Raw genomic sequence first — 22,929 nt, 5'->3', positions numbered from 1 at the left:
ATATTATTGTTAAATATTTTTATTTACCCTTTTTATAATTAAAATAACGCAATAGTTCTCGGATTGTCGTACTATTTATTACAATAAAATGTAAACAAACATCGCAAGCGGCTGTTTTCCCTCTATGTTTATGTGTAGATATACGGAGTTGTACCTTTGAGCGCCCGGATGTACCTTTGTGTGACGTCATCGCCATCTTTCGTGTAAGCCAAGCTTTATAGCTTTCCCCAGACAACTGGGCCATTACGATCACGTGACATGGTATACATGAATATTCATTATTGTACGTTGCAGCTTGCAATGCAAAGTGTTTGGTGTGTTAAAGTTGTATGGTATATCACTTTCGCTCTTTTTGTCATAATAAAAACTGTTTAAGTGTTATACATATTTTTCTCCGTTTGTCTGAGTTTTAAACTTTCAAATTTTACCAATTTTTATAAAGTTGCAGCACTGGAAGTATTATTAATTATAAAAGTAAAAAATCTTTTTAACGTGTACACGTCAAAAATAGGCTCGAAAGAGGCCGAATCATTCCGAATTCTTCCGAACATCGTCGCGACAATCTCGAAGTAACACGCGAGTTGTGAAACCAAGAGAAATGTCAACTATTTTTCGTAAATAAAACATGTGGTCGACCTCAGCAGACTGGATCTACAAAGAAATTAATGCTAGCACATTACAATATTTGATACACACAATACTGAATTACGGCTATGTGTGAATTAGATGTTTCAAATACTCGCTCTGTGGACATATACCAGCACGATTTGCTCATATTAGCCAGAAGGAAAACGTAAACAAACACATGTGCGCTTACGCTAGTTACCTGGATCACCACGTGCAGGACGTGTGGACGTCAGTCACGTGATACGATTCGGAATTCCGACAAAACCCGAAGGTACTGAACATGGCGATGATTGAAGGCGTTTTGTTCAAAACCAGGAATATATTATCCCTAAATTTCGGCTCTCTTATAGGCTGACATATGGTTTTGGGGAGCTAAATCATCAAGATACGTGTCCATGTTCAAATATCAAATGTTAAAACGACATGTCGTTTCAGTGAAATTACAAGAAATACAACTTTAAAGACGATACTAATCATTTGAATAATAATTGGTCCTTAATCTTGTGTATAGATATATATAAATATATATGTCTAATTATATGCTTTCTACATGCACAACCAGTACAGTACTCCATTCCAGGACTAGGCCTAGTGTGATGGACTTTTTTTATGGACGCAATTAATTATTTTTAACATTTTTATCTTGAAGTAAAATTAAAAACTCAAACTTTTCAATGGTCGATGGTATAACTTTTGTAACTGAAGACAAATACAAATTTGTCTGCTCCTGTTTTTGATAGAGAAAAAAATACCATTCTTGATTCTTCAGTGATGGAGCATCTTTAAATTAGAATATAGGCCTATATCCCATAACGCAGATCATCTTTCGGGTGTCATATTTTACTGAAGTAAAGTTACATCACCAAAAAAATGTGTAATCTATTTTAACATTGAAGATTCATTTCACTGCTTTACTGTCTGGTGCAGTTATACATGTATTTATCTCACATTTTCCCAAATTCAAAACAGAAGTGGGAAAAACAATATTGCTTTTTGTGTTTTGTAATTTAATTTCATCTACACTATGTATGGCCATTAATGAAGATATTCTGAACGCTTCATTGTTATTGCTAAACTAAATATTTTTGATTTGCAGAGACGTAGCGGTCCTAGATGCTCCACCACTGATAAATGGTACGTTTTCTCTATGAAAAACAGAAGCAGACAATTTAGTATTTTCTTCAGTTGCAAAAGTTACTTACTTTACACTATTACCATCATTGAAAAGTTTGAGCTTCTATAAATTTTACTTATTAAATATTAAAAATAATTAATTGTATCCCGAAAAAATTCTGTGGCAGTATGTCCTAAATATGGAATAAATCAAATACTGATTGTGCATGCATCGAAAGCAAAATAAGTCATTTTATATCATTTCTGTGTTAATTAGACATGTATACATGTGTATATATACACAATTAAACACCAATAATTGTTCAAAAGTTTTTTTTTGTCAAAACAATGGGTTAACAATACCTCCCCCTGTATACCGCTGTGAAAATAAATTATCAGCAGCTGAAGTCATTATTTCATACGAGTCAGACTCAGTGATCTCAATATAAACAGGCCAAATTGTTTTGAAATGGAACGCCGAAAATAGTCACTTAAAGCAGGTGATCTTCATGCAGAGGTGATCACTATAATACAGATTTTACTGAATATAGCCTGAAATATGTTTTTCAGATGGACAAAGGTGATGAAAATCTTAAACCCAACTGGCAGGGTGAGAAATGTCTCCTGGACTGTCTCAGTCATCTGTTTACATCCGGGATTGCCAGCGATGTGGCCTTTGTGACAAATGGCGGCAAAGAACAAATCCTGGCGCATAAAGCCATTCTGGTGTCTCGGAGTTCCGTGTTTTGTACAATGCTGGAGGACCCCACCATCAGTAAATGGGAGATAACTCTCCTAGATACACAGAAAAACATTTTCTCACATTTTCTAAGGTACTTGATTATCTTTTGCACCGAGGCCAACTTGATTTGCTCTCTTCATAGATTGGAAGGAAAGTCCTTATTCAAGATCTTCAAGCTCAAGAATGAAAGATCGAGCTTCCACAAGTAAAAGATTTTCTAATGAAGTGATCAGAAGTTAGATTCTAGAATAAGAAGAGGACAAATCAAGTCGGCTTTTGATAAAGTTAAAGGGAGATAACTCACAGAAGTACATTTTTACACTTCTACACACATACTTGATTTCCTTTTGTCCATGTTAACTATTCCCAGCCATACTGTACATTATTTACTTCCTTGTAATTTGGTCATTGATAATGATTTCAGAAAAATTACAATTATTAATGAAATGAACTTTGATTGATATCTGTCAATCTAATTAAAACGAAGACTTGTAATTCCGCTACTCTACGATACATTCCAATACAAGATCTAACAGCAACCTGTTCAGGTCACCTCAGCATGGTCGCTGGCCTAGAATTGGAACATTTCAGAACTTCTGAACGAATTATCCACACAGAAGATTTTGTAGGCAACACACTGATTGGCTACTAACCAGGGGTCATGCTGAACCTGGAGTTGTCAGATCTAGTATTGGAGCGGAGATCATCGTAGTGGAGCGGGATTACAAGTCTATATAATTTTAATTACTTGGCAGATTGAATGTCTGTTACCCACATTTTGTGATTTGTTCTTGACGGCCTTTCCATAAAAATATTCCATACTGGCTCTAATTAGCACAAATCTATTGGATTATTTAATTACATAGTGTTACTATTGTATTATTTCAATGACGCAACCCTGTTATGTATATAGACTTTATAATTGTACTTGTTTCAGATATCTGTATACAGATGAGATTGATTTAAGCTATTGACTTTATAATTGTATTTGTTTCAGATATCTCTATACAGATGAGATTGATTTAAGCTATTGACTTTATAATTGTATTTGTTTCAGATATCTCTATACAGATGAGATTGATTTAACTATTGACTTTATAATTGTATTTGTTTCAGATATCTCTATACAGATGAGATTGATTTAACTATTGACTTTATAATTGTATTTGTTTCAGATATCTCTATACAGATGAGATTGATTTAACTATTGACTTTATAATTGTATTTGTTTCAGATATCTCTATACAGATGAGATTGATTTAACTATTGACTTTATAATTGTATTTGTTTCAGATATCTCTATACAGATGTGATTGATTTAAGCTATTGACTTTATAATTGTATTTGTTTCAGATATCTCTATACAGATGAGATTGATTTAACTATTGACTTTATAATTGTATTTGTTTCAGATATCTCTATACAGATGTGATTGATTTAACTATTGACTTTATAATTGTATTTGTTTCAGATATCTCTTTACAGATGAGATTGATTTAACTATTGACTTTATAATTGTATTTGTTTCAGATATCTCTATACAGATGAGATTGATTTAAGCTATTGACTTTATAATTGTGTTTGTTTCAGATATCTCTATACAGATGAGATTGATTTAACTGTTGATTTGGCGACATCTGTACTACAACTAGCCCGGCAGTACTGTGTGAATCACCTGGTGAGGAAGTGCGAGACGTTCCTGAAGGAGAACTTTGCCTCTCAGGACACCGTCATGTTTGTCCAAACCCCCAGACAACCAGATGTACATGAGGACATGAACGCAGACATGAACGCGGACATAGATGCAGACGCAGCTGTAGAAGCTGAGGAAGAGCAGCCTCCATTTGACCAGAAGAAAACTTTACCAACAGGTAGAGTGTAACACTTTACAATCTGATTGAAATACAGATCCTTATAACCACTTCATTCAATAGAGGATCTGAGAAAATCCGATTAAGTTCATGTTTGGATGACCTTTATACCACGTGTAATTCAGATCAAATGCATTTTCTGCACGTTGCTCTGTCAATTGACAACGCCATTTCGCCCCAACATATAAATACGATTAGCTTTATTGTGCTCTTTGGACGAGATGACTACGTACACGGAAATAATTCTGACAGATTTTCAAACTATTTCGTCCCCTGAAATTCACTGTCAAAATTTTGCCAGCGGCAATTTGATTGGCCATTTACAAAGGTCACCTGGACATGACCCCTAATGGGATTTTCTCAGATCCTCTTATCTAACGTAGTGATAATAAGGATCTGTATTTTAATCAGATTGTAACACTTTATTAACTCATTCACCCCTTGAAGACACATTTAGACTCTCCTGAATCAAAAGCTAGACCAGTCCATTATGGAATTTCAGGGGTGAATGAGTTAAATGATGTATGAATGCAACTAATTTTTGTGTGCATTTAAATTTTGTGGGTCAGTATGATTTACACCAGGGTTTTATATTCAACATTGGTGTAATTCACCAAAAAATCGGACAGATAGGATATTGGGACTTTAAATAGAATATGGTTGTCTCCCTTGACCAATTTTATCAAGTTTGACAAATTGATCATTGAAATTGGTGTAAGATAACCATATACTGAATCAATGTTTCAGAACAACAATGCAAGTGTATATATCAGTTTACATATTTATTGATAATTTTATCAGTACATTAATTTACGCCACATGAAATTCATGAATATCACAATAAAATATCTATACATATACCAATACAGTCATGTGGGTTAATACCATATAGCCCTTTATTTTTGAGGTGTGAATATTTCCGCAAGGCATTGCTATTAATTTGATCTGTGAAATGTTGATAAATGGGTGAAATATAGCCTGAATCCAGAAGTATAATATACTAAAATTTAACATTATCATTGAAGGATATATCTGCAGAAGTTTTAATTGACTCATTAAAGTAACACTGTAGAGTATATCTAAAAACAGTTTGAAAAATAGTTATTATACCTAATTGATTGCATGGAGATCATATGGTAAAAACACTGTTTCATTTCAAACAAAACCAAAAATTTGTAAATCAAATAATCTATTTCACAGATATGGGTGACGGTATTCAATCTAGAGTGCCAGGTAGAGACAAACATTTCAATGATGGGGAGGAAGATGCTGACAAACATTTGGTTGATACAGATGATGAAAGTGGCAAACTTTCAAATGAGGCTGATGATAGATGTATGGATACTGGTGACACAGATACCGGCCAACATTCAGGAGGTGATGCAGACTATAATGTCAAGCTCTTGGCTGACAAAGACACTGCAAAACATTTGAGTGATCAAGAAGAAAACCTAGATATTCATCATGACATTCCATTGAAGACGGCTTCTGTACCAAGTGAATGTAAGTGGTTTGTATTTAGGCTAGTGTCTTTTCTAATCAGGTCAAAAAGATGATCCAAATTGTTACTTACCGTATTGATGGGATTAAGGACCCCTCCCACTGTAAAGGCCCCTCCCCTTTTCTGAAGAGGGAGTATATAGAAGCCCCATTCCATAGATTTGATGTGTGATGTTGATAACATCGACATTGTATCTCATATTTCACATATGAATTATGACATAATAATGCATCTCCAAGAATGAAAGTCATAAAACATTAATGTGCCAAGAACACAATTTTTCTTTGAAACAATTAAAATATGGCTGACCTTTTTCGTCCACAACTTTCATTTGGTTCACCATTAAGTATTTACATTTTCAATGCAGTCTGATTATGTAACCTTATCAAGCGCAGTTGGCATTCATGTAGTTTATGAACTTCAAGCGCTTATCATGACATCATTGTCATTGTGATATCACAATTGTTGTGCCAGCGATCATGGAAAGCAGCTGTTCAAACGGCTGTTTCATCCTTGATGATAACAAAGGATTAATTCATTAAAGCTGATCCAAAATCACTGAGAATTCACCATAAAATTGTTATCAAATGTTAATATAAGCACACTTCATGCAATTTGCTGCTGTCCAGTTGGCATTCATATCGGCCATGAATGCCAGCTGAAAGACGTTCAATGTTTCAGTGTCCCCTTTGCTAATTGTATCTGTATTTTCTGCACATGTTTGATTTCTATAATCCTTAAAAGACACTTAGATGTTCTGGTAAACTTGTGTATTGGGTGATGTAATGGATAAACCATTTGCCTTTGACCGAGTTTCGATTTGTTGCACCAACATGGAAACATGGTGGGCACACAGACCTTGAAAAGTCCTTGAATTTGAAAGAAATATATATATAATGATAAATGTAGCTATGCTAAATAGCATACCATATATACAAATCAATAAGATCCAGGACAGCTATATAATACAGTATTTTTGCCTGTCTTTACGTCTTTCTGTCTGTAGACACAAAAATCGACTGACTACTCCTCCTAAACTACTGGAGGAGTTTCAACAAAACTTGGTGGCAACAAACCTTACACAATATAGATGTGTTGGGGTGGATGGTATAGCAAGGATGACAAGGATTTTGTCACCTGTACGACCTTTCTAGTTGTTTGATGTCTTTGACCTAATCATTTGTAATTTCACAATTGATAAATAAATTGCGGATTTTGTTTCTAGGTGTTAGCTAATTGATTTGATTCAACATTTTGTTCTAGCATTAGCATCGCCTTCTGAAACACAGCACAAAGCATTAGTCATGGGTTTGTCAATGGAAGTGTCTAATGTTCAGCCTGAGAAACCACTCCAACAAAACCTGTATCCTCAAGGTAAGAGTCCGTCTAAACCTCTCCAATGTGATTAAAATACAGATCCTTTTTATCACTTCGTTGATAATAGGATCTGACAACATCCCATTAGGGGTCACGTTCTGGTGACCTTTGGAAATGGCCAATCGTTGATAATAGGATCTGACAACATCCCATTAGGGGTCACGTTCTGGTGACCTTTGGAAATGGCCAATCAAATTGCTGCTGCCAGAATCTTGACTGTGGACGAAATAGTTTGGAAAAGCCGTCAGAATTATTTTTGTGTATATAGTCATCTCGTCCAAAGAGCACAACAAAGCTAATTGTATATGTATACTGGGACGAAATGGCATTATCGTTCATCCGAACATGACCCCTTATGGGATGTTGTCAGATCCTCTATTGAACGGAGTGGTTAAATGGATCTGTATTTTAATCAGATTGATATACAGGCAATATTTCTTCACATAAAAATCACATAATTTTTTTTTTACCTGAAATTCGTGTGAAGAAATATTGCCTATGTACTAGGTCTTCTTCAGATCAAATGCATTTGATGCACCTAAAGCTACAACAATTAAAAACAATATTTCGTCCCAGTAGCTTCTGCTGTGCTCTTTGGGACGAAAATAATTCTGACATACCTTGCAAACTATTTTGTCCCCTGAAATTCACTTCCAAGATTCTGGAAGTACAGAACAAGTTGAAAGGTCATCAGAACTAACCCCTAACGGGATGTTGTCAGATCCTTTATCAAACCGAGCGATAATAAGGATCTGTATTTTAATCTGATGCTGACAGCAGGGTTGTCCCTAGCCCAATATAACAATGGTTGTTGATTTCATAGAATAAAATGATGGGGGCTCCAAAGAGTCTGTGCGAGATGTATAAAAAATTGATATAATTGATTACTTAACAAAAAGGTCTTTTTTGGGATTTCAGGTAAAAACAGTAAAATTAAATTGTGAATTTTTCGTAATTTGGCTTTCAGCGTATAAATGAAGCTTTATTGAAATGATATCAGTATGTATATAAAACTGGGATAAAGAGCGATGAAATACATTTATTCAGAAATATACCTTTATCAGTATTATATAAATCTTGAGATAAAGAGTGATAAAATACCTATATTCAGAAATAAGCCATATTTTCAATCTTAAATCTGTGTTTCTGAATTGCTCCATCTATATACAAACATATAAAAAAGATATGGGTTGTTATAAACAAAGTTAAGGGAGTGGGGTATACTGGAATCAGGTTGTCCATCTGTCTTTCTGTCGACACATTTTTGTCCAGCAAACACCTCCTAAACTATTTGACAGATTTTGATAAAATTTTGTGCTCAGAATTCTGATATAAAGGGGAGTTGAGTAAACTATATATATAATCGTTTGTTGAGTAACCCTATATATAAGGTTTTGCATTGTCCCCTATTAATGGAGTTTTTACAAAATTTGTGCAGTTTGCTTTGGAAAAGTGATTATCAATGATTTCTGTAGTCAATTTTAAAATGACTGAATGCAATACGGGAGTTTTGAGATCCTCAAATCGTGGTTAAAGTATAATTAACCGTCGATTAGTCCCACCTTCCAGTGATTATGACATCACGAAACTCATAATCACCGGATGGTGGGACTAATCGACGGTAAATTGTACTTTACCCACATCGTTTTGGGATTTCAAAACCCCCCTATTGTAATGTCATGATAGATTTGTTGATACCCCTGAAGACACGTTTGAATTCTTTCAATTCAAGTGCTGGAATAGTTCATTATGAGTTTTTTGGGGTGAATTTTCTTGTGTGCTTTGATTCTGTAGACAATTTGTAAGACAGATTCATGGATAATTATGTGATTCCAACACTAGAGTTTATAACTAAAAGCTGGAGGATTGGGTTTTTTTTTTGATGCTGTGAAACAGCATTCTTAGGTACGCTCGGCGAGCCTTTGCACATCAAAACAATGAAACCACTCCGCGATGAAAATTAAGTTTTTTTGTTCATTTCACGTATTATTTGATGGTATAAAAAAATAAAACATCAATATTCAAAACCATAGACATTGAATTTGTATGTACATGTACACCATGCATGAATGGAGTGTTTTAAATGTTCAGTTGGGACCTTATGACATTTGTATCACTTCAAGATCAGTCAAGTCTCCCGAAAATCACAAACAACACCTTCCTCGCTGTCTTCCTCCACGGCAGAATTTTTGACTGTGTATGTTTATTTAAACTTTACGTATACGTAATTCATACTACTGATCGATTATTGTAATTAAATGTTAGAAAGGTAACTGCAAAAGAAAGTTCTTAAAACGCTTATAAAGTTTTTTGTGTTGGTTGTATTGACGAACTATATCTGATGATATATTACGCAGTAAAAGTTTTAGTTTTGGGTGTGCACAAGTTTCCTCCCTTGTTCTGTCACTGGGAGTTGTGTCTTTTGTTTATCGACAACTGCGTTATATTGAAATGGAAAAAGTACAAAATTTATCTACATAAACTTACAAAATATAATGATGATATAGATCTATGAATGTACGAGCAACTTTAAGAGACAAATGAACTTAAACTGCTGTGTAATGTACGGTAGCCTTATGAAGACTTGCTAAAGTCCGATGCAGTGCACGAATGTTAGCATTCTTATGAATTTAAAAGAAATTTGAGTATTATAAGTAACCAAACAATGTACCTTTTATTTGGCATGATTTATTATGAGTCAAAAGTCGGCAAAGCAAAAATCACGATAAAATGTTCTTCACGATAGGCTTATATGTCGCCAACCAGTTAGGCTTACGAAGACTTGCAAAAGTCTGATACATTACATGAAGTTTTCTTGATGTTAACGACTAGCGTTCTTGTGAATTTAAAAGAAATCTGAGTGATGTACGTAATGAAATAATGTACTTTTTATTTGGCAAAAGTATCTGACCATGAATTATTAGTCAAAAGTCATCAAAGCAACCCATGTAAGTTTTCTGAAAAGGAAATCAAAACATATCTGGAAATGGTAATATTTTCAATGTTATATTTTTCCGAAAATATTCTTAAATGTAAAGTGGAAATTAAGATATGGATATGTTAACTTATTATTTTATTTGTCTTTAAAGGGACATTGATGAAATTGATAATTTAGTAATTAATAAAGAATTATGAAAAATGATACTCAAATTCTGAACGGTTTCATTGGTGTTGAAATTGTAATTTCAGAAAGAATTTTTATATATATAATTAATTTCAGTTATTTCAGGAAAATGAATTATTCATCTTATTGTTCTTGAAACAACTTTGAATATCATAAAATAAATACGGTATACTGTAAATATATTTTCTTAAAATCCAAAATTCAACGCTGCACACTAAGAATACTAAATTCAATATTTAAATGAAATACCAATTTCTCCATCCCTTTGTTTGAGTCCTTCATTCACAGCATCTATGAGTGGCATTGTCACTTTGATTTTGTTGCCAATCAGCCGGGGTCGAAAAAAGGCCCCTTCCCCTTGAGAAATCTTGCTGTATTTTCCCAATTTTATGTAAATATTTTCCCAAAATAAATAAGAACAGTGCAATGTATTGTTTTCCCAATTTAAAAGGTACAGGCTCCTAAAATTATTGAGTAAGAAAATCACTGCCAATATAATGGTGAGGTGGGCTGTTAAGTATCTTTATCAGTATGCTACAGTGAGATAGCACTATAAAATTTAGGGGTAGAAATAAGGATTGATTTTAGCTTGACCAAAGGGCCTGCCTGAAAGAAAATATACTGGCCCTTCAGTTATTTAAGTGGCCCTGATATTATGGACCTTGAGCGAAGCGACAGGTCCGCCCACCACAGGCGGTGCATTCTAGAGTGTTATAAACCTAAAAATCAGCATTTGAAATCGACTTTTTTTTTTAACTTTTTTTTTTGAAAATACACAACAAGCCAAGCATCTACAAGCAATTAGTTACAATAGCTAGGGTTTGATCAAGATTTTTAAGGACACTCTTTTGGTTTAAATATCAACAAGCCCGACAGACCAGCTCATTAAATAACCAATTTGCCCTTCATTAAATTTAATAGCCCCGGGCTGACGAGCTTGCGGTTATTTCTACCCCTTTAAAAAGGAATGTTTTCGACACTAACAAGGAGACATAACATATAACACAAATGTATTACAGAAACTGATTTCTCACACTGCGTATAGGGGATACTGTCCATCAATGACTATTGATATGTCTCCCTTTTTCGACGCCTCACTTTTGGCCTACTGTTGAACGCTTGCCCATGTGAGATAGGCTTTGGGTTCTGTCCCCTGGCCGAGACACATCATAGTCTATAAAAGTAGTAGTTCCTGCTCCTACTTAGCACTCAGCAGTAAGGGAGTAGGGACGACTGGTTCACCCATTGTCAGTATAGTGTGATAAGGTGGGGTTTGTTCTTCTTTTGTCTTCGGCGCCATGCTTCTGTGATATACCACTATAAAAAGGGCAAGAGTTCCACTATATAGGAAGACATCACATGAATATACTGCAGTCTCCCAAAACAGTGAAACACTCACCACACACTTCATACACAAAACACACCGCATACACGGGAGGCCGTTCTTTCATGACCCTAGCTGTTAATAGGACGTTAATTAATCAACCAAACAAACAAATTAACCTTAAAATACAGCTTAGTTTCAGTCTGGATATACAAAATTAATGCAGTTTTCATGGACAAAATATAATTTCATCCTTACGCATTTAAGGTTGTAACATATGTTTCTGGAGACGCTGTGCGTGTAAACGGACCAGTATATAGAAATGTGATATAATGAAGATGCTCCCTGCCTTGGCCTATTCACTCAACTTGTTCCTGTTTTTCTGCAGATGAGGAGATGCCAGATATCGCAGACCAAACTGCTGAGGTGCCGGAGGGGCCATCGTACATCGTAGCCAGTATGGTACGACGACTAAAACCAAAACGTCTTCAGATAGACTCTGACTGGCAACCCCACAGCTGTGATATATGTGGAAAGATGTTCTGCGATATTAATGCTTTACGGGATCATGAAATCATTCACAAAGTGAAGCAGGAGCCGCTATCGGAAGAGGAATCTGATCACGGTGAATATGAGCACAGTGCTGTGTCGGACCAGAACTTACAAGAGATGAATCTTATATTCGCTGATGCTAATAATGTGAAAAATTCCAATCATCAGTTTGTGGAGAATGTCTATAAGGTCAATGGTCAATCGGGACCTTCTGATGTGGCAAATGATTCCACGTCAAGTTTTGATAATGAATCTGCTATTCCTCCATTATGGACTGTCCCTACAAAGTTAAGTTCCTCCCCTCAAGCTACAATTGGATCTTCCCAGCAAAATAAACACCTGAGAATCAAAATGTCAAGCACATTATTTAGCTGTCACGGCTGTGGTCAAGTATTTCAGTTGAAGACTGAATTGGAGGAACATTACAAAAAATATGGTGGGAAAAAATCTTTGAAATGCGTTCAGAACGTAATGGGAAATCAAAAGAGCGATACCAAGGATCCAGTACCTGTGTCCATAGCAAATTACAACTGTCGGAAATGTGGGTCGAATTTTAGAAATGAGAACTTGTACAAGGAGCATTACCTGAGAGAACATGGTGGGGGGAATCCATTCCAGTGTGACTTGTGTGATCGTGATTTTAAGTCTCGTTTGGGATTGAAGCTCCACATGATGGGCCACACGGGTGAAAAGCCACATGCCTGCACGGTGTGTGACAAACGTTTCCGACAGAAGATATCACTGATGACGCACATGAAGAAACACAACATTACTCCTGAAGTTGTTCTGTCCTGTAATGTCTGTAATGCAGAATTTGACACCGCGGTATCGCTTCGTGGACATCTCCAGACCCATACACGTCAGAAGCTTGACAGAATAATTCCTTGCGCACGCTGCGGTAAGCAGTTCAAGGATGAAAAGTTCTATTTGAAGCATCTAGAGGCTCATGGTGTCAGTATGACATTGACCTGCGAGCATTGTGAAAAGGAGTTCGAGGAGGATGAGTCGTACTCTGTTCACTGTGTTCAGGAACACGAGGGCATGGCGTTCGAAGAACCGGGAAACTTCTGCTGTGGACAATGCACCAAAACTTTCAAATCGGATAAAGCTTTTAATAATCATCAGAGGATGCACATGAAAATGAATGAAGATCGACAGAAATGTGAAGTGTGCAGCCTTGTGTTCGCATCTCAAGAGCTTCTACAAAATCACAGTCGGGTACATGACAAAGAAAAAAGTTTCCAGTGTGAAATTTGTGGTAAACAGTACAAGTCGAAATGTGCTCTTGTCCGCCACGTAATGTTCCACACTGGTGACTGGAAATATACCTGTCAGTACTGCGGACGAGGTTTAAGCTCTAATGCGGAACTAAAGAAACATATGTTGGCACATTCATCGGTGAAATCACACATGTGTGACATATGTGGTAACAGGTACAAAAACCAGGTGACTTTGGATAGGCACCTCATGAGTCACCGCGGTGACCGGCCGCATGTTTGCGAAGTTTGCGGAAAAGGATACACCGACAAGTACCAGCTGAAGATGCATTTAAGGGCGCACGCTAAAGAGAAGCCATTCAAGTGTGACATTTGCCGGAAAGGTTTTGACGACGGAGATTCTCTACTTGCACATACGATGGAACACATGGGCAAGAAGCTATTCAAGTGCGACATCTGTTCAAAGTTCTACAGTAGAGACTCTGCTCTGAAAGTCCATCTTAGGATACACACTGGGGAAAAACCATACAAATGTGAAATGTGCGGTAAAAAATTCACCAATTTGGGAGACAAACAGCGTCATATTAAAATACACACAGGAGAGAAACCTTTTATCTGTGATGTCTGTGGCAAGGGCTTCTCGGACAAAAAATACTTAAAGAAACACACTCTTAGTAATGCCCATAAACCTGATCTGTTAGTTGTCGATTGATCATACTCAAGTCTTATGATTATTGTCATACTTTAAAAGTGTAACGGTGTTTCTGACTGGTGGGTTTTGGGAGAATGTACTGTAGACCTTACCTTTTTTCTGGCGACTTTACTTCACGTTTTTATGAGCAAACACATTTTCATGATTCAATTTCGCGATTTTCAGGTATAAACACAACTCCACTTACAGTTGAACCTTTTTCGCAAAGATTTTATATTCACTAATTCTATTCCCGCGTGAAATATGCGACAATAAATGGATTTACAGTATTCTACCTGTCACAAGCAGATACGGCCACATCCATAAAGGGCCCGAGTTAACGTCTCATTTTTGATTGTCAGGAAAGACCTCCAGTGGCCCATGTGTTTTACTCTGTTTTTTCATATTACAGAGTTACCTTTTTGGGGGTAGGTATATAATATAATGTATCCATTTTGACTTCATAATACAGTAACTATATTTTTATTTTCACTGCAGTCCCACTATGTAAACTTACTAAGCGCAGTTGGCATTCATATAGTCTATGAACTTCAAGCGCTTATTATGATGTCATTATTATTGTAATGTCACAATTATCATGCCAGCAATTATGAAAAACGGCTGCTCAAATTGCTGTTTCATCCTCGACGATAATGAATGATTAATATCATCACAGATGCAAGTTCCCTTGGGATTTCATCATAAAATTGTAATTAAATGTAAATATAAGCGTTGAACGTCTTTCAGAAGGCATTCATAACCAATATGAATGCCAACTGGTCAGAGGGAAATTTCATGAAGGGCTAGCAATGAGCAAAAATCATGTTGTTTTCTCAGAAATGTATGACGTTTCACTGGCAAACACATGACATTACAATCAATACCCACCCTCAAGGGCACACAAATCTAGATCTGTAATATCCAAATAACAAATTGTGTGTGTACATTAGAATATTTATTATAACAAATACAGTTCTATTGGTTGATATAAGATGTCCTCCAATTTTCTGCTATATTTTCTTATAAATTCCCAAGTAGTTGTATGGAGGACAATTTACAGTGTACATGAATTACTTCTGTGATATTATGACAAGATCAATATTGTGCGTGTGGAAATAAATTATGTTTTATCATTCATATCTAATATTGATACTGACATCTTTAATCTAAAAGTAAATCCTGTAATATATGTTGACCTTGTTTCTGGTTAGAATATAAAATAATGACCTCTGGGTACTCAACGGTATAATTGATAAAATTATTATGTGAGATGAAAAAAATAGAAATCTAAATTATAATTTTAATTAGCTTATCAAGATGCTCCAACGCTGACAAATTAGTATTTTTTTCCAGTTACAAAAGTTACTTACTTTACACCATTGAAACGGGGCTTGGTGATTTTTAGCCCACCATCATCAGATGGTGGGCTATTCAAATCGCCCTGCGTCCGTGGTCCGTCGTCCGCCGTCCGTCGTCCATCCGTAAACAATGCTTGTTATCACTATTTCTTAAAAACTGCCGCAGGGATTTTGTTCAAACTTCACATGGAGGGTCTCCTTGGTCCATATTTGTGCCATACAGATTTTGAGGCTGATCGGAAAAACAAGATGCCGCCAGGCAGCCATCTTTGATTTTGGCAGTTGAAGTTTGCTATCGATATTTCTTGAGAACTACTGAAGGGATTTTGTTCAAACTTCACATGGAGGTTACCCTTGGTCCCTATTTGTGCCATACAGATTTTGAGGCTGATCGGAAAAACAAGATGGCCGCCATCTTGGATTTTGATAGTTAAGGTTTGATATCCCTATTTCTCAAAAAGTGCTGAAGGGATCTTTCTCAAATTTAATATGTAGGTTCCCCTAGGGCCCTTGTTGTGCATTTTGCATTTTTGGACCAATCGGTGAACAAGATGGCCGCCAGGCCGCCATCTTGGATTTCGATAGTTAAAGTTTGTTATGGCTATTTCTCAGATAGTACTGAAGGGATCTGTCTCAAATTTCATATGTAGGTTCCCCTAGGGACCTAGTTGTGCATATTGCATTTTGGGACCGATCGGTCAACAAGATGGCCGCCAGGCAGCCATCTTGGATTTTGTTATTCAAAGTTTGTTATCGCTATTTCTCAGAAAGTACTGAAGGGATCTGTCTCAAAATTCATATGTAGGTTCCCCTAGGGCCCTAGTTGTGCATATTGTGATTTGGGACCGATCGGTCAACAAAATTGCTGCCAGGCAGCCATCTTGGATTTTTATATTCAAAGTTTGTTATCGCTATTTCTCAGAAAGTATTGAATGGATCTTTCTCAAATTTCACATGTAGGTTCCCCTAGGGCCCTAGTTGTGCATATTGTGATTTGGGACCGATTGATCAACAAGATGGCCGCCAAGGAATCATCTTGGATTTTGATAGTTGAAGTTTGTTACCGCTATTTCTCAAAAGGTACTGAAGCGATCTGTATCAAAATTTACAAGTAGTATGTTTGAAAAAGTTTAAAAAGTAGAGAAAAGATCCATTTTTCCTTTGTCAGAAATAGATCATTCTTTGGTGGGCGCCAAGATCCCTCTGGGATCTCTTGTTTTTTATAAATATGGCTTTACATATTTACACAATTTGGCCAGAAACATCCTACGGGTAAGGGGAACAGAGTTTGTATAAATTTTAGCTTTGACACTCCCCACCCAACCCCCACCCCCCACCCCCCCTCCCCCCTCCCCCCAAGAGATGGCAGGGCTTTTAATCGCTACTTGTCATTGAGTTATGCATGTATCCATAAATGACTATGTACATGTTAATAGTGCAGTGCTGCAGAGATAATTAAACCAAGCTAAACCATCATATTTCATGGTGGCATTTCACTGTTTTGACCTTGCACAGTTCAAACCAAATTGATTGACTTACCAATATGCTTGAATGCAGAATTGACAAAACCATTGTTATGTTTAAAAAAGTAATACTTTGACACAATCAGCTCATTTTATTGCTGCTGTTCTCAGCAAATGAAATGGGCTGATTATGTATATCATTTATTCCTAAGTAATATCAAACTTCGACATGTTTTTTCAAAATTTATGTAAACAACTGGGTTGGGATTTATACCATTCATAATCTTAGATTTAACATAAAGTTCATATTACATGAAACAAATATTACAGTATTTCTTTTATTTTTTACATGTTCTGCATTGTGTTACAGTACTATTAGTACTTTGATTTATTTCTAAACTTGTGCATGATAAATTACTCTAATGCCTTAAGTCACTCAATTAATTACATACTATATTAATTCAACTTCAAGTTGGCCATGTAAAAAGAAATAAATGCTTGACTTTAAGCATAAGGTGTTATGGATTGTGTTTTTGACCCCAGTAATTGAGGTGTTCCTTTGCTTCAAAATAGATTTTAGTTACATGACAATGTTTGCAAGAAAGTACGACTATAGATTTTAGTTACATGACAATGTTTGCAGGAAAGTACGACTATAGATGCAAAAATAAGATGTCTTGAAACTTTTTACATAGGAATAGTTCATTTCAAAGATGTATATATTCAAGTGGTTTCCTTTTCTTCTATTATGTCTAATAGTCTGAATGCCTTCAAATTAACTTTTATTACTTGCCTTAAGCTTTCAGTACTTTGATTGTAGATGTAGGTAATTAGTTGTATCCCTTTACCATTTTCTTGGACATGTACAACATTCATCAATGCATAATTTTAATGTAAACAAGATTGATGCGTCTTTTTATTCCTGTTCATAATGTATTGAAAGTGTGATTTTTTTTCAATAAATGCACTAGATCATCCTCGGTACTCAAGGAGTTACTATCACTAACGTAATATCCACCCCTAGACTTCTCAAAGTAAAACCGAAGGCAGTTCAAAACCCTGAACAACAACAAGTCTGCAGGACTTCTTTTGAAGATTACAGAGTAAGAGATACCCAAATTCAAAGCTACAGTTGTTTACTGTTATTTAATTATTTTGATGAACACCAAAAGACAAAACTACACATGTCTGCTGTTGCCTTCAGTTTTGCATTGACATATTCCAGGGGTGGATATATTACCAGTGAAAGTAACCCCTGGAGTATTTAGTGATAGTGTTAAATCTCATGAAAAAAAACCAGTTGTCCGACTGCATATAAATCTTATCTATCTACAATTACTAGACCATTCCATTATGGAATTTCAGGGGTGGCATCGTCTTGTTCAAAGAATGTTTCATATTCCAATATAACATCACTGTGGCCTTGGTGATGAAACAGCTGAACACTATCTTATACAATGAACCAAGATCATCATTCAAAACCAAAATACACAATCCTAATAACCTCTATTACGTGGCTATGGCCATTGTGGTGAAGAAATATATTGCAATGTATATCAGACTACATATATGAAACTAAAAAATGTTTTCCATGGTGATAGGTTGGGGAGATACAATAACATAATGTTCTTTCAAGATGTAATCTTAAATGTTAAAATATTTTGTTGATTATTGCACCATACCGTATTAGTTTAGAGATGGGTAATATAGGCTTTGCAATTGAATTTGTTGAAATTAAATATTTAAAAAGGGAAGAAGAAGAAAAAATTACATCACTGTTTCCAGTATTTGTTTTTCACACACAAATTTTCTGACATTCCCACTGTAAGTTCATATTTTGCTGTAGGTGACACAGTTAAACACTAAGTCCATTAAGACAATGAGACCTGTCTGTATTTGACCCAACCACTTTTTATTTAGCAGTTCAATGAGTTGTCTCTAATCACCCAGACCATTATGCACACATGTTAACTGTTCAATAAGTTACACGTGGTAATAAGTTTCTGGCGGTCATGCGTAAAGCCTTCTTTGACCGGCAATTGAGTTCCATTCTCCGTAATTGCCCAAATGTTCTGGTAAATTGCAGACCAATATGAATTCCAAGTAGATAAACATCAAATAATAAGTGCCCACAGAAATAAGTTCACTGTAGGTGTATGTGTAGTAAGTTACAAGTAGCAATCAAATAAGCTGTGAGGATAACTTGTACTCCGTAAGGTATCTTGATTGATTGATGTCCAATAAGCTAACATTGGATAAATAAGCTCTGGTTCTCCATGCATGAGTTATCTGTTGATTTAATGTTAAGTTACCTACTGATCTCCAATAAGCTAGTGTTCAATTATATCTTGTTCTCAATAATTTATAAAATGCTGTCAAATAATCCTGGCTCCACCATATATGACTATAAAAAGGACGTAATACCAATCGAACTAAACCAGTTACCGTATCTTACGTTAAATAGGGTATCAGGCTTTGCAATAAATTTCATAGGTTGCTGTTGAATAAGTTACTTGTAATTGAAATATATTGCTGTCGTATTTAAGCTTTTTATCTGTGGATGCATAAAAAATTGTTTAATTATTATGTTGTCACATAAACTAGTTCAGTCGCTCAGTGAGGAATCGTTATTTTTGATAAGTGACAATGCAAAAATCGTTGAATATATTAACTCATTCACCCCTGAACTTTCATAATGGACTGTTCTAGTCTTTGATTTAGAAGTGTCTTAATGTGTCTTAAGGGGTGAAAAGGTTAAAAACAACCTTTCTTTTGATAATCTTGTTGTCGGCTCTTACATACCATGTTTTTTTTTGACAACTAAACACTGCACGTCTTTTTCAGTGGAGACTGTTATCGGTACACCCTATACCTCGATCAAAACGGCAACATCAAAGGAGAGAGGATGTATCCAAAAGGACCAGGGACGGGAAGCCGAACCATATATTACGATCCCTGAGGGTAAAGATTATATCAAAACGGAACAGGGAGGTCTGGTGGAGGTATATATAGACCACAGACCAGGTGATGGGAGGTCAGACTGTCGAAACAGAGAGAGAGAGAGTACAATGAAGGAGGATGTTGGCAATTTTGCCTTTGAAGGTGTCAAAGGTCGCGTCGATGAAAATTCTGACGACGATAGAGATTTTCACAGTGACTTTGAAACGGGCAATGATGATGAGTTTTCGAAAAATAAAACTTTAGAGAGTCTTGGTGATAGATATTCTCAGTCGGAGATTATCCCGCAAGAAGGTCAAGGGTATGACCTCACTGGGTCTGTCCAAGGCCGAGGACAGAGATTAGTCATTGCTAGTTCAGCTCATCAGTTTTCCGATCAGGATATTCGCAAGAAAGAGTTCTTCGAACACATCTCTCTAGATGAGGCTGTGAAATCAGGAGAGAGGCTTTCCGTGCATGACGAAGACAGTTCTTTTTCTTCTAGTTTTCATGAATTCAAGATAGTTCCACACATCGAAACGACTGATGAGGATGCATCGAAGACTCAAGTAAATAAAAGTCTGAAAATTGATTTGATGGTCAAGTTTACCTGTGACATCTGTGATCGCAGTTTCCAAGATAAAGCTACTCTGAAGAGGCATACAAAATACCACATCGGAAAGAGGTTACATGGAAGGAAATTTGATAACCGTCAGAAAACTGAAACTCTTATGGGTCTGTCTGAAACAGAAACTCACATAGCAAAGAAGCAAAAAACTAAAAGGAAAACCAAGTTTCGAGAACAATTTGATTGCAAAGACTGTGGAGATATATTCCGATCGGAGACTACCTGGAAGGAGCATATGCAAAATGACCACACTGGGTATAATCTATATCGATGCGATTTGTGTTCCAAAGAATTCGTTACTCGTCAAAAATTGAAAGTACATAAGTTCACGCACACAAACGAAAAACCTCTTGAGTGCAGTGTATGTGGGAAAGGATTTCGTCTTAAGACTTCACTACAGAAGCATGAAATCGAAAGTCACGGGCGATCGCCTTACATTTGCTCCGTTTGTGGGGAAGGATTTAATACACAAACTTCTTTGACTAGACACCGGAAATCCCATCAAAAGATGGGCGTTCTTTTTCGGTGTGACAACTGCCAGAAGGAGTTCAAATATGAAAAGAATTACAAGAACCACATTGAAAGTGTTCAATGTATGTCTCAAGACGAGCAGTCGCCGTATACGTGTGACGTATGTGGGAAAGTGAAACCTACTCTTCAAGCAATCAGAAAACATCGAAATCAGCACTCCGAAGAATTGTGTGATTTCTGCGGTCGGCAGTTCAAATCCCAGGAAGGACTAAGACGCCATATGATGTTTCACACCGGTCGATGGCCGTACAAGTGTGAGGTATGTGGTCTTGGTCTATCAACAAACAAGGTGTTGAAGGTGCACATGCTGAAGCATTCGGATGAGAAGTCCCACATGTGTGACGTATGTGGAGCGGCATATAAGACAAAGTACTCGCTTGAACGGCACATGTTCACTCACCAGGAATCTAAACCACATGTGTGTGATATTTGCGGAAAGGGTTTTGTCGAGAAACATCAACTAGGCGATCACCTGAAAGCACATGCAAAAGAAAAGCCGTTCACCTGTAATATATGTCGTAAGGGATTCGATGATTCAGTCTCGCTTCTCACACATACTATAGAACATGTAGGACAGAAACAACACAAATGTGATATATGTGGGAAATTCTATAGTAGAGATTCCGCACTGAAAGTACATCACCGAATTCACACGGGAGAGAAGCCGTATAAATGTGAAATTTGTGCGAAAAGTTTCACCAATTTGTGCGACAAACAGCGACATGTAAAGATACACACAGGAGAGAAACCATTTGTTTGTGATGTCTGTGGAAAGGGTTTCTCTGATAAGAAATATCTGGCTCGGCATAAACGTTCTGGGGCACATAATAAGGATAGTGTTGTATTTAGAAGAGAAGGCTATACAATCAGCGGTACGAACGACACGTCTGGTGAATCATCACTGGACCACACCCAGTTAGGAAGTACACCTGACGGAAACAGATATACAAACGAACCGTCTAAGGAAGAATCTCTGGGTCACACCCAGTTTGGAAGTAATATTTATGTCACCAATAGCACAAACGAACCCTCTCCGGAGTTAGCTTCGGGCGGCCGGACCCAGTTTATCAGTGATAGTTTTGTTTCCAGAAATACAAACGAACCCCTCGGCGAGCTACTTTCTGGACAGACGCAGTTTGGAATTAGCCATGATAGTGGTATATCAAACGAACATTGTGGAGGAATCATCAATAGGCCAGACCAAAATTGAAAGTTTGCATTAGAGTTCTAGTTGTATTAGTTTAATAAAAGTTTAATCTACTAAAGGAACGTCTTTTTAATCAGTTCCTGCATAGAAGATATATTTTGACACAACTTGTGCAAATGTACTATCTGGGGAAGAGACTTCAGGAAGAGTGAATAGTGGTCCATGACTTTACGTCATAAAAATATGTTACAAAAAAAAACAGGATGTTGGAACAAATATGTAGATACTGATGAGTAAGGTTGCTATGTTTGGTTTATCAGCTCCGGCCGACTCTATAATCGTCCGCATCCTTTACGTAGTCCCCTTCATTGAATTTAAATTATCAAATGCAGATTGAAGATCTGAATGCCGTACAGTTGTCTCTATTTTATCTCTATTGTAAACTACTTTGTTTTTCTTTTCGCAAAATTTCTGTGAAATTTTGTCCCAAAAAGCTACCCTCATTTTTGAGGTTTATATCCATGTACAATGTTGTAGCCTATGTGGTTAACTATGATTTCTGGTGTATTCTTCTTTGAAGTCGATGTAAAAAAAAAAAAATCATAGTTTTCGTAGATCAACATACTATTAACAAAATTTCTTTCGTGGTTGTTAAATTTCGCGATTTCCTTTTCAAAACAAGTTCGCGAAGATTAAAATCGCGGATTTAACAATTAAATGACAAGT

At 36.3% G+C, this 22,929-nt stretch overlaps 1 protein-coding gene across 1 annotated transcript; it reads left to right on the top strand.

Moving 5' to 3' along the window:
* Positions 1 to 1,729: 1,729 nt before the first annotated feature.
* Positions 1,730 to 22,921, top strand: LOC138305766 (zinc finger protein 91-like). Its single transcript, XM_069246037.1, has 7 exons — positions 1,730 to 1,761; positions 2,311 to 2,573; positions 4,073 to 4,353; positions 5,554 to 5,856; positions 7,118 to 7,228; positions 12,068 to 14,158; positions 19,805 to 22,921. Exons 1-7 carry the CDS (start codon positions 1,759 to 1,761, stop codon positions 22,264 to 22,266), a joined length of 5,514 nt encoding a protein of 1,837 aa, XP_069102138.1. The 5' UTR covers positions 1,730 to 1,758; the 3' UTR covers positions 22,267 to 22,921.
* Positions 22,922 to 22,929: the final 8 nt, after the last annotated feature.

The sequence above is a fragment of the Argopecten irradians genome, chromosome 13, assembly GCF_041381155.1.
Source record: "Argopecten irradians isolate NY chromosome 13, Ai_NY, whole genome shotgun sequence".
Lineage (NCBI taxonomy): Eukaryota > Metazoa > Mollusca > Bivalvia > Pectinida > Pectinidae > Argopecten > Argopecten irradians.
This window is presented reverse-complemented; position numbering and strand designations above follow the sequence as displayed.

What these genes read in the sequence shown, in the direction of transcription:
- LOC138305766 (XM_069246037.1), top strand. An exon ending in ACAAAACCTGTATCCTCAAG is followed by an intron (nt 7,229 to 12,067) that starts GTAAGAGTCCGT and finishes GTTTTTCTGCAG; the next exon opens with ATGAGGAGATGCCAGATATC. An exon ending in TGATCTGTTAGTTGTCGATT is followed by an intron (nt 14,159 to 19,804) that starts GATCATACTCAA and finishes CGTCTTTTTCAG; the next exon opens with TGGAGACTGTTATCGGTACA.